Source organism: Pygocentrus nattereri, chromosome 4 (assembly GCF_015220715.1).
Source record: "Pygocentrus nattereri isolate fPygNat1 chromosome 4, fPygNat1.pri, whole genome shotgun sequence".
NCBI classification, from domain to species: Eukaryota; Metazoa; Chordata; class Actinopteri; order Characiformes; family Serrasalmidae; genus Pygocentrus; species Pygocentrus nattereri.
Window position 1 is genome coordinate 24,741,172 of NC_051214.1, and position 13,374 is coordinate 24,754,545.

Here is a 13,374-nt window from a genome sequence, read left to right on the forward strand (position 1 = left end):
GTATGTCAGGGAGAGAGAAATACTTCTGATTTAGAGCCTTTATCTAGTGCTTGAATCCTTCATTACAATACAGTTACACAGCTGGGTTGTGCAACATGATGTGGCACAAGAAGAGAAGATAAGAGAACAAAAGGGATGCCAGAAATCCATTAGATGAACAGATGAAGAGAGAATCAGATGAAAAAGGTATGCAGGGTACAAAGAGGAGACTCAGCAGGAGATCAGGGCAATCAAACGGAAACAGAAATATTTCGGATTAGAGAGGAGGAAAAAAAATACAGTGAGAGAGAGAGCAAGAGAGAGAGAGAAAATAATTCCAGCTTTCTCCTCTTTCACTGGAAGTCATTTATCATCAGAGAGGCGCTGAAACATCTAACCTCAACACTGATATCCCCCCCCTTCTATGTGGAATGCACAGGGAGGAAACTTTTCCCAGAATTCATTCGTACACAAACACACACTCTCAGTCACAAACTCTTACTCTCTTGCTATAACACTCAAACAGAAAAGACATTTTTAAAATCTCTTTAACATAAGAATCTTGCAACCCAGGAATACGCATTGCTGTATTGTAGCTCCCTGTTAGCGCTGGGTATTGTAAATTTATGGTACTGACTTGGAATCAACTTTCAATGCCCAAGTAGTCAGGCAGTGTTAGCAAAAGGGCTGGACTTTCAATCCTAGTTTGACTAACACAAATCGTTTATCATCCGGTGTGTGGTAGTGTTTGGCCGGCCTGCATCCTTCTTTGGACTGAATAGATTTAAAGTCATGCCAAAATATAAGACACCAACTCCACACTGCCCTCTGGTGGAGCATAGATGTCAGACATAGATGCCATGCTTGTGTAACATTAGAGGCAAGCTTGACTGCATATCAGAAACCTAATTTAATCTAAATTATTATTCGATACACTGTTATGACAAACACCAACTATTCCATGTTGCATGTTATTACCATCCGCACTCACTGGTAAGACAGTAGTGTGTTGCAGCCAGAAAATACACACACACCCAACAACCTCACACTCATTAATGGTTTAAGCCACACCCACTGTCAGTTTGCAATTTAAAAAAAGCACATTGATCATTCAGAAGAATCAGTACTGAAGTCAGGGTATCTGTATTAGTTGACCTATTGCTAGCCCCACCTCTCACACTCTACATTATTTTGTGTAGTCAATAGTGTTTGCCTTCATGCATGGAGCTATGTCTGACCGGGAGTGACTGGGAACAGGGCACAGTTCCAGGTACACTAACTTAAGAACATACAATATTGAGAAAAAAAACACAAAACAAAACACCAGTTTACAAACTATCTGAAAATCAGTCCACAGCACCAGGCAAACACATTCCTTACACAGTAAACTTTTTTACCTTGTTCTTGACCCTAGCCCAAGAAAATGTTTGTCTATTTATTTTTACTGTGGTGAAGCTAATTATTTTTTGATTCTTCTTCATTTTCTAGGAGACAGGTTGTAGATCTGCAATGGGTACTTTGGGACAGATGCAAGGCAAATTAAGTAAGTAATGTGCCCAACCCTGAGTCAATTTTTAATAGCTAATGCAAGTAGAATTTTGCCCAGGCATCATTCAACATGAGACTGAATCTTGGTTTCAGAGTCTTTTAGAGTGTCTGTGGTCTCACCTTGCAGTCCATGCGGCAGAGCTTGCCTTCCTGCACAATGAGGTCACCAGGGGCCTGCAAAAAGTGGGGGCGGAAGTGACGCTCCTGAATGTTCTCGTTCTCCTCCCCACTGTCCCTGGACCTAGAGCGGGGTGTGTGAGAGAGAGAGAGAGAGAGAGAGAGAGAGAGAGAGAGAGAGAGAGAGAGAGAGAGGAGAGAGAGAGAAGAGAGAGAGGAGAGAGAGAGAGAGAGATCTGAAAAAGTACAACCAACAAATAGCCCTCTGGGTTTGGGGTTAGAGGTTAAAAATAGTGATGGACAGGTATTTGTGTAAAAAACAGCCTACAAAATACCTGATCTGATTCTGAAATGTTTAGGAACTGCATGCGAGTGGATATGTGTGTGTGTGTGTGTGTGTGGAAGTAAGCATTTCTCTGATGTCAGAACGAAACCTTGTAAACATACTTATGTCTCAACATCGCTCGGTATGTTTGAGGGTGGTTGTGTGACTGCTGTGTTTGTACGGTCTATACAAATAAATAATTAAAACAAAACCATGAACAGGTAACATGGTATCTCTGGTCTTTCAAAGCTTTATATGGACCACACCCCATGGAAAAATGTTCACACTCATTCACCCAACTGCAATATTGTTTTGATGATTATGAAAGGAAAAAAGAGGCCATCTCTTTAAAAGGTTCTTGCTTTTTAAAAAGGACCCTTGGGTTTGTGTCCAAAACACACAGGTGTTCTTAAGCTGTGACACACCCTCACTTTGACTACTAATCCCATAAAGCTATGCAGAGGTCAGGGGCAGGTTAGAGATCAGACAATCATTACCTCAACTGTCATAAATTACAGGGCACGGGGGGCAGGGATGAGACTGTTTACCTGCGGATGTGGCCAGGTGTGGAACGCTGGCTCCGCCCCCTCTGGTTCACCGCCTGCACCATCATTCTACCAGTGCAGCTCACCCTCCCCTGAGAGAGAGAGAGAGAGAGAGAGAGAGAGAGAGAGAGAGAGAGAGAGAGAGAGAGAGAGAGAGAGAGAGAGAGAGAGAGAGAGAGAGAGAGAGATTATATAAAGCCTACTCATGGTATCGAATATAGAACTATACAGTGTATAGAATTTTAGGGAACTTCAAGACAACAAAATGGATTACTATTGTAATACAGAGGTGGTCATATGTATGGGTTTATGAAATGCAGTGTAATGAATGTCTGATAGCTTGTTTCAATAAGCTGTATAATAACGGTCATCCATTGTTGGTCTGTGTGTGCTTGGTTGTGAACTCCTGACCTCACTGGCTATAATAAAAGCTACATAACTCAGTTGGCCTCAGTTAAACCGCACTTTTTTTTACTTCATGTTTTACTTTTCTTCAATATGTTAAACTCAATAAATAGAAATTGTGCACTAAAATTTGCAAGAAAAATGCCATATTTAAGTTTGCTCCCTGTAGAGGATACGTTAAATTGGTTTCTTTTAGAAAATCGACAACACATCTAATTTGACCGGTGGTACGCAACCTTTTTCCATAGGCTGTATACTCTTACTATACTACTACTTTCTTTCAGAACGTTTCCCCTCATCAACACTATGTTGGCCTCATGGAGTGGATTCTCGCATCTTTTTTAGTTTACGAAGAGTGGCTTGGAAAATGGGCTTTGGCCCAATTCTAAATGTAGCACACCAACATGAAGACAGAGAGTAGATGTGTTTGTGCGTGTGCTTGTTTTTGTATGTTTTCTAAACAGAAAATGTCCTGACTTTGTAGTAACAATAGACAAAATAAAGGACAGCCTACAATATCAGGACCAACCATTTTTAATTTTCCTTCAGCAAGGAAGTTAGATCTCAGAAAATTCATATTACATATAGAGCTGGGTTTGTGGACAATGATTAAAGGGAACACAGATTTATTTAATTACTATTGCATACTTAAATTGTTAGAATGTAAACAAGTTTGATGTGTCACACGACCCTCTTCCCATTGAAAAAACAGAAGTTGGATCCAAAATGGCCGACTTCAAAATGGCCATGGTCACCACCCATCTTGAAAAGTTTTCCCCCTCCCAGATACTAATGTGCCACAAACAGGAAGTTAATATCACCAACCATTCCCATTTTATTTAGGTGTACCCATATAAATGGCCCACCCTGTATTTAAAAACATGGTTTAACGCCAAAGTTTTATCTCTAATGTTCCAAGCATTTGGTTGGTTTTGTAAAACTATGCAGAAAGTTAAAAAAGTAAAAATAAAAATTCCTCTTTGAGCTTAGTCTTAAATTAAACTGCATTATCTATAGTGTTTCATTTATTGATTTAATCCAGGCTTAGGCTTAATCTGGGTTTGGGAAATTGGCCCATAGGTATTTACATACCTGTAATACATATGACACCTCTGTATGACCTCCCTGATGATGTATAAAATGTGTGTATATGCAAGTGTACCGCAGGATTGCCAGCCATGATGGTGTAGTTGCCGTCGTCATCCAATGAGGAGGCGGCTGTGTGTAGAGAGCACGTTCCGTCTGGATCGCGACTGATGCGGTAGTGTTCGCTCCTCTTCGAAATCTGCTTACCATCTTTAAACCAGTACACCTGCACAAAAAAAATATAAGCACACAGTGAAAACATGTACACATCATTACACAACATGTTTTCATGTGATGTTCTGTGCTCGTTTGCTCTCTCCTTCTCTCAGATACTGCTGGTATTCGTCAGGTCTGCTGTCATCACCCAGTCATTACAGAAGCTGTCAGTAGCCAGAAAAAGAACAGGAGAGTGAAAAATGAAGGAAAGAGTGTGCGAGTGTGAGAGAGGTAGAGAGCCACAGCCATATATGGCAGGAATCCCAGTGGTGACTTGTCAGCAGCAGGCAAACCTCGCCTTTAATCACAACACCAAACCTCCAATGCTAATCCCTGTGTCTCCGTCCTCTGTTGCTCTCCTCTTTCGCCTTTATGTAACATTTCTATAGAAAAGCTTGAACAGCCTCAAATGACATTGTTATCCTCTACAGAGAAAAATCTTAAAATGTATAAAAACATTTACTGCAAATTTTAGTGCACAATTTCTATTTATTTGCTTCTAAATGAATTTAACAGATGGAAAAAAAATGTAGGCACCACATTTTATGCTTCTTTTCATGTTAAATCCAGCTCATAAACAGTGACTGTGCATTAAAAGTGCATTAAAATCTGCAGAGGTCTGCTCTCTGCATAGGATTTGTACTTATCTTCACACTTGGAAAAATCAACCATTTCACACTGTACATGTGTGCCAACAAATCCTCCATCTGCATCATTCATTCTTACTCAAGGATATTTCCCTCTATGTATGTGTCTCAACTGTATAAAACTAAGGATGTTTTTTTTTTAAACACTTTAGTGTTTTCAAATAATACGACCACATAATTTAGGTAAGATATGCTTGCTTGTTAATTAAGAAGGACAGACACAGTCACTGATAAGAGGCACTGTTTTTATGAAGCTTTAAAAGCTATTTGACTGCTCATGGTGCTGCCTGTGGAGATTTATTATTTATCAGTGACTGAGTTACACGCCAATCAAAACAAGACAATCTAAAACTACAGTTACATCTCTTTGATTTAATATGTGAATAACATGATATTCTACACTGAACTGCTTATTGTCACACTTTTTAACAAAGTGTTAATGTTTAGTGTTGCGTGTTTAATATTGGCTTATGAGCAAATGTGACTCACCTATTTACTATGAGGACTGAAGGGCTGAAAGGAAGCTGGTCCTTTTTGACCTTTCTTTCCATTTATGCTCATGCCTGTTTAAGCCAGAAGCAGTATGGCACTACTACTAAAGTATTGAATTAGTTTCTGTGATGGTTTTGTTTTCAATCAGACTTGTGAGTGAAAAATGTGGCAGAAGAAAGCGGCTTAGAAAATGGATGGATGGATGGATGGATGGGCTGTTGACAGAAGAAATGGTAAATTTATAGGAGAAAGAAAAAACCTACTTTACTTTTAATGTAAGTCAATGGAACCAGACTTTTTTTACAAGTAATTTTATGTAATCTATTTTATTCCATTCTTCATGAAATTTACATACAATGTAAAGGACAACGGGTACTTTTAAATTATGTCAAAAACTGAAAACATCAAAAGTGCAGATGCAAGGTTTTCTTCTGAAAACAGTGATATGATTCTGGTGGCATGCTGCCTGTTGTAAGTAGCAGAAAGTAGACCACCAAAGTAGAAAGCATACTGGGCTCACAGCTTCAAATAATATACTGGTGAAGCAATATCATTTCATTCATTTCCTTACTACAAAATGGTGCAATAAAGGCCATTTCATATTTTGTGTACTAACCTGCTTACACCATTATTACACACAGCACATACACTATATGTCCAAAAGTACTCAGATACCCCTTCTAATTAATGAATTCAACTACTTTAATGTGCTCCCATTGCTGATGCAGGTGTTCAAAAGCGCACACAGAGCTCATATAATCTCCAAAGAGAAGAAAGGCACCGTTAATAAAGTGAGACAGTCTTGAGCAGCTACACATGAGCTCACCATGCCGAGCTCCAAGCATCAGTTAGAGCGGTATAGGAAGAAAGAAGTGATGGACCACCATCTAACACCTTCGGGATAAGCAAAATCAGTACCTGACCTCACTAATGCTCTTGCGGCTCAATGCAATCAAATCCTTACAGCAATGTTCCAACATCTACTACAAAGCCTTTGCCGAAGAGCAGAGGCTGTTACTGTAGCAAACTAGGTGGGCCCCCCTCCCTGTTAATGCTCTTGATTTAAGAAGAAATGCTGGTTGGAGTGATGCAAGCCTTCAGAAAAGACACCATGGCTTACATACCTTTGGCTTAGGGTCTCCGATGACCTTGCAGCTGAAGGTGACTGGCATGCCCTCGAACACTTTGTAGTGCTTGAGTTTCTGGTCGAAGAACGGAGCCACACACTCTCCTGTAGCGTCTTCATCATGCTGAACATCATCATCACTCTCCTCCACCGGAGAACGCTCCAGTCGGAACTCAATCTCGCTGATCAGGCGCTGCTCAAAGCTTGATACCTTGTACTCCTGTGATGAAAAACACAGGAAAGGTGGGGTTAGAGACACTGGAAAATTGAGTTTTTAAGCTACAGTACAGGAACAGGGAAGGTAATTCTAAGGTTACAAGGAGCAAAAAGGTCCAAAAGAAATAGGTGAGGAAATGTGAAGAGTGCACACACGTGCACACACGCGCACACACACGCACACAATAAATGTAATAATAATAATAATAATAATAATAACAATAATAATAATAAACTAATAATAAACTAATAATAATAATAATAATAATAATAATAATAATAATAATAATAACCTAATAATAATTATAATAATTACCTAATCTTTAATCACTATTTACACTATAACATTACAGTATAACCCACATACAGGCTATATTTTGACATCCCCTCCCAAGTATACTGATGGTCAGCCAGGTACATGTTGTCCCAATTTAACAAATTCCATCAAGAAAGTATTTTAGGCTACGTTGACATTACAAGCCTCATTACTCAAATTACATTTTTTACTAAAATCCAATCTGACACAATGGTTCACACTCGTTTAGGTGATTCAGATTAGATTAGATTAGATTTGTCCTGAAATGACCCACATGCCCACATCCTACTCAATAACGTCACGTGAATGAATCACGTGCATCATCAGCAACAAACTAACGAGCAGGACGAGTTTCGCTGAGAAGATAATTAACTCTGATCAGGTCTCAGCTTCATTATTAGAGCAAGACAAAGGTTAAAAAAAGTGAGATGTGCTGCTTTTCCACCGTTTACAGGTTTTAACTTCTGTTTGGCGCTGCTGCCAGCACATAAATTCCAATCTGAGCATCACATTAGGGTTGCATGGCCATGAGTAGGATACATATCTGATCTAGGACCACATGTGAAAGCTCAGGTTGGATGTGAAAATATCAGATTTGCAGGCTGAGAAATCCAAAAGAAATTAGGGGTAGATTTCACATGCACTGAGAAATCTGATTGCTGAGCTAAAATCCAGCCTCTTTATCAGATTTCCTAAAAGGATTTCTAGATTGGAGTATGGTGTTTACATGACCATTTGAATAACTGGATAACGGCAGAAATCTGATTATGATTGGATTATCGAGTGCATGTAAACAAACTCATTGTTGTTCAACACTGCCTCTTTCCCTCCCTCTTTTCTTTCTCTTTTCTATTAGCATTTATAGCGTACTCTGCCTTTATTTTTCTATTTTATATTGCTTTTTCTTTTGTTTTTTCTTCTTCATATCCTGACTCCTCCCCTCACCAGAACATCTGGAGAGTGGTGTGTACTGATGACACATCACAATGATAATTACAGGCTTAGGGCACAGCTGCAGCACAGGACAGACAAACGCACAGATATATGCACGCACGCACACGCACAATCCATTGACTTTGCAACTGTTTTTCTCTTTCTCAAATCCACTCATCTCTCATACTCCATCATTCTCTCTCTCACACACATGAAGACACACAATTTGCTCAGAGACATGTGTTGAGCATTCGGTGCACATTAGATTTAAATGATCACAGCATCGCTACATAGTTCTGAGAGGGAGAACCATGTGTTTTAGTGCTTTGTCTCAGAAGCTGGATCATGTGTGAAACAGATGCATACATGCAACTCCAATACCCGATTAACACCTCCGTCAGTGACCAATCAAAATGCACTAAGCAGTGACTGATAGCTGGAATATCAAAGTCCAATTAAGCTCAGGCACAAATCACTGTTCCTAAACATCTAAATACTTTGGTGCAATGTACAATCTTTAAGACCTGCTAACGTCTTTTGTCTTTCAAGCTTAATGAAACACACATTTTATATATATGTGTGTGTGTGTAGGTATACATATAAGGTAAAATTAACAAAGTCTTTAGTTATGGGTAGACTGAGCTATGTGGACTTTGATTGGCAGAAGGTAACCAGTGAGCACTCCAACACAGGGTTGACCAGAAAGAGAGAGAGAGAGAGAGAGAGAGAGAGAGAGAGAGAGAGAGAGAGAGAGAGAGAGAGAGAGAGAGAGAGAGAGAGAGAGAGAGAAAGAAAGAAAGAAAGAAAGAAAGAAAGAAAGAAAGAAAGAAAGAAAGAAAGAAAGAGAGAGAGAGAGAGAGAGAGAGAGAGAGAGAGAGAGAGAAAGAGAAAGAGAGAGAGAGAGAGAGAGAGAGAGAGAGAGAGAGAGAGAGAGAGAGAGAGAGAGAAAGAGAAAGAGAAAGAGAGAGAGAGAGAGAGAGAGAGAGAGAGAGAGAGAGAGAGAGAGAGAGAGAGAGAGAGAAAGAAAGAAAGAAAGAAAGAAAGAAAGAAAGAAAGAAAGAAAGAAAGAAAGAAAGAAAGAAAGAAAGAAAGAAAGAAAGAAAGAAAGAGAGAGAGATAGATAGATAGATAGATAGATAGATAGATAGATAGATAGATAGATAGATAGATAGATAGATAGATATAGAGAGAGAGGTAAAGAGAAAGGAAAGAAAGATGGAAAGTTGAATAACCTTTTGAGGGACAGACTCTGAGTCAGTTGAGCTGCTTTCCTGTAAAGAGATCACAGAACAGGCAGAGGGGGTTTGTGTCCATCTGATGATGTCACATCCTGTCCAGAAATTACACATCACACCCCCATATATATGTGTGTATGTGTGTATACTCACCTTCTTACCATCATCTTATTTTATCATCTCTATGTCTGTGATGACAGACAATTTCCAATAAGGCCATACACTGGCGAATGCACATGAGCAGGCAAAGAAGCCATGCACAGATAAAAACAGGCTGCTGGCAGCATCAGCATTAAAGAAGCAATAAGTAGACAGCGGTACTCACCAGTCACATTGTTTCATAACCACTCTCTAACCACTGTTCAAGAGTCATTTCACTGACTCACCGACCCCCATGGGCCTCAACACTATTTCACAATTTCTACATTTTTCATTTTTCCATCGTAGACTCATCATACACTTAACTAGAAACACCTTATTTTCACTTCCACGCATTATCCACTGTATGAGTTACACCAACTTGTTAGGTCCACTAAATAGACATATGATACACACTGTATTGTAATCATCTACTGCCCGTTTCATCATAGGTCACTTTCTGACCACTGAGTGCTGTTTAGGCATTAATTGTGTGGCAGACAAATTATGTTGCTGAGATTTTTCCACCCATCAATGTCACTGCTAGGCAGAGGGTGGTCTACCACCCCTAAACATTTCCAACCAAGAGCAGCTCAGTGATCAGAAACTGACCTCTGACAAAGAGCTAGAGGATGGCCACCCAAACTGTGCATCAACAGAGTTAGAGCTACAGAGTTTCTTAAAGAGCAGCCAGTGAGAAATTCATTCAGTAAATATTATTGAAGATGCTGAAAATCTGATATAAGATCTTGCTTATTACTCCTGTAATAACACAGGCAAAGCACAGTGCTGCATAACCCCAGCCAGCAGTCTATAAACTACACTGTAGTCAACAAGTTTTTCACTGCTTTTGATTTGCTGAAAAGTACTTTCTAATTTGCACTTTTTATGTTGCGATACTCACTTATGGTCCCAAGCTTAACAATGAATGTGATTACACGCATACCAATAACACGATAGGTACCTGATTTTGGCAGTTATGTGGTTATTTAAGTCATCGTTTTAATGGCACATTCTGATTTCTTAGACCTGATTAAAGTTGCTAATAAAGAGATCTGGGTTTTAGCTCAGTAATCCTGAATTTCATCGCATGATTAAACTTAATTTGATTTCTTTTGTTTTTCTAAATATGCACATATGCTCAAATAGAAAGACAGAACAGCAGTGAAAACTGCTACAAACAAAAAACATCAACAAATAGCTGCATTATGTGCAAATTGGAGCCAGTAACACTCCCAAATAAATATTTTCCAGGATTAAAAAGTGAACTGTGGCAAGAAGTTTGAATGGTATTGGTGCATGTTGTGTTTAGAACGAAATCTGATTATTGAACAAGTCATGTACACACACTATTCTCATTTTCCGATAACTGACATGCTTGTAAACTCTGAATGAATTATTGCCAAAAACTGATTCTGATAATCTGTTATTATCTTATATTGTACTTGTAAACAAAGCACACGTACCTTGAATGATGCAAAGACAACATACAACACAACAAAGGCTATGCTGACATTAAATGCAAATTACAATTTCTTGCTTAGATCTCATCTTTCCAGGTTGATGGTTAAATTTTTTGTGGGTAAGTGATTTGTGTCAGTCATCTGTATCTTGAATCTGTAAACAAACTTGCATACATACACATATCCCACTCAATAATGTCATGTGAATTAACCACATGACCAAGCGTCACGGACAACAACAAACCAAGAAACAAGCAGCACAAGCCTTCAAGCTCTGAACCGCTTTCAGAAAAAAAAAAAAAAAAAAAAAAAAAAAACAAACAAAGAAAAAAAAAAAAAAAAACACGAATTCCAATCTGACCATTTTTCATTAAGGTTGCATGGCCATGAATAGGATATAAATGGCTCAGACTGAAATTTAAAAGATTAGCCTGTCCGCACAGTTCTGAAAGCATCAAATCTGTGACACAGAGGCTATTAAGGCAAAAATCAGATGTGAGCCACCTCAGCCTGGTAAATATGAACGTAGCCAAAATATATTTACGTGGAAGACAATCTTTATATGAACTTTATGTGTATGTGTGTTTGGGTGTACCTGTGTGGCTGGCTCCTCCTCTGTCTGCTGCGTGTTAAATACTGTGGCGGCGCTGTCCGCGCCCAGCAGCCTTCGAGCCATCTTCTCCTCATAGGTTAACCTCTGGAAGCAAGCAGGATTAATGGGTCAGAGCCAGGGTTAGTGTGTGAAACACAAACACGTGCACATTCTCGCCCCATTTAGACATGATTAATGCAGAATTACATTATTAGTGTTGAAAGTGTGTTGGTGGTGTATGCTGCAGATATGGAACACACACAGGAAGTTGTCTGATTATGAAAAACTGTACAGAATGACTCCCAGAACCTACAGTTCAGAGGAGAAAAGTCTTTTCATCATGTTAATATGATACAAGGGACATAAGGACAAAAGGCAGCTTCCCAAATATGACTGAATTTAATTATTACTAAATCTTTAATACATGTGAGTGAGTGTAATGAGAAATCTTATACTAATAATTAGCTTTACTGATGGTTACTTTTCAAATTAATTTTTTAGTGAACCAAACACACACACACCTGCTGGCCGTTACTGAGGCGTTCCTCTTTGAAGCGCAGCTTCCTCTCCAGGTCTTGGATGACAGCATCTTTGGAGCCCTGGATCTCAGAGTCAGAAACAATCCGTGGGGTGCGGCCAGTCTTCCGTGGGAACCCACTGTCCAGAATGAGAGATTGTATATATGTTTAAAATAAGTATGCATAAAGTAAATGTTTATTTTGAAATATATACACACACACATACAAATATTATATATATATATATATATATATATTGTGTGTGTGTGTGTGTGTGTGTGTGTGCTCTTCTGGTGTCACAGATATGCTGGGAATCACAGGAAGTTGTAAAAAGTGATATGTATCCTATTGGAGTGACTCGGCCCTCGCTAACATCTGTTCTGGTTTAAATCTGGAATCAGGAACGGCAGCTTAGACACATAAGGGACATGTCTGATTGACAGGTGACCCGCCCCTGTGAGCTGAACCTACAACAGTAAACAGTCAGCTTTCACATCAGTTAAGCACTGAATAAATATTGATGATGATGATGATGATGATGATGGTGATGATGGTGATGATGGTGATGATGATGATGTATATCCGAAATCCTGCTCAGATAGACTGTCTATGTATAGAGTTTGAAATACTTGATTTGGTTTCACACAGAAAACTTCAAAAAAAGGAAATCAAAGACACATGAAATAATGTATTTCTCTCAATATCCAAACAAATGCACTAATTCACAATTCTGTTCTATTGAGAAAAAAAAACAAAAAGCAAAAAGCAGGTATACAGGAGTGTATTGTGCAGAAGACCACTCTTGATTTACTTCATTGCCAGTAAAACAGATTAAATATAAGATACTCTAATCAGGAAGAAAGGGCAAGCATAAAATGAGGAGTTTCCAAAACTAGAGTTCAAAAATGATTAAAAAGATATGAACAGAAAAAATAGGTAACATGATTCATAATAACCAGGTCCAAAAAGACTTGGTAGACAACAAAAACTGTCACAATTAGGCAAACAGTACTTAAAGCTTTCATTTTGAGAGAAAGGAGCAAAGAAAGCTCCACTCATCCACAGGAGTTTGTCCATCCTTGCAGAAAATAACCAACTTCTAAGACTGAACTCTGAAAGCATGGAAAAATATCCCTGCAGTTTCTGTAAAACTGAAAGTAAGCCTCCTGAAAATAATGGAAGGCATATTATATTCAGTGTAATTTTATATGAAATATATCGCTGTTGTCAGATTAAAACCTTCAAAATGGTAATTTTACAGGAAATAACCTACTTTACTTTTAATGCAAGTCAACTGAACCAGTTTTTTTCCAAGTCATTTTGGGCTTACAAGCTTTAACAAAAAAACATGCAGCTTAATTTATCAATGTGCCTGTGTGTGTCTCCTCGATGAACCTGAGCTTTGAAATTCCACAGTGCTCTCTTATCTCCCATGTTGTGATTCTAGAATGCCGAGAGAGCAAGTGAGTGAGAGAGA

General features: G+C 38.8%; 1 protein-coding gene across 6 annotated transcripts in view; it reads right to left on the reverse strand.

Annotated features, from left to right (window-relative positions):
* Positions 1-13,374, reverse strand: part of palld (palladin, cytoskeletal associated protein) — a 175,748-nt gene that overhangs the window by 8,485 nt on the left and 153,889 nt on the right. For 4 of the 6 annotated variants that reach the window (XM_017687824.2, XM_037537933.1, XM_037537934.1 and 1 more), the window contains 7 exons: positions 11,901-12,036; positions 11,383-11,484; positions 9,184-9,222; positions 6,485-6,706; positions 4,082-4,231; positions 2,518-2,606; positions 1,648-1,780 (listed from right to left, as the gene is read on the reverse strand). In XM_017687824.2, coding sequence (XP_017543313.2) covers positions 1,648-1,780; positions 2,518-2,606; positions 4,082-4,231; positions 6,485-6,706; positions 9,184-9,222; positions 11,383-11,484; positions 11,901-12,036 — 871 coding nt within the window. The remainder of the gene's footprint in view (positions 1-1,647; positions 1,781-2,517; positions 2,607-4,081; positions 4,232-6,484; positions 6,707-9,183; positions 9,223-11,382; positions 11,485-11,900; positions 12,037-13,374) is intronic. The other 2 variants (XM_017687836.2, XM_017687827.2) reach the window with 2 other exon arrangements.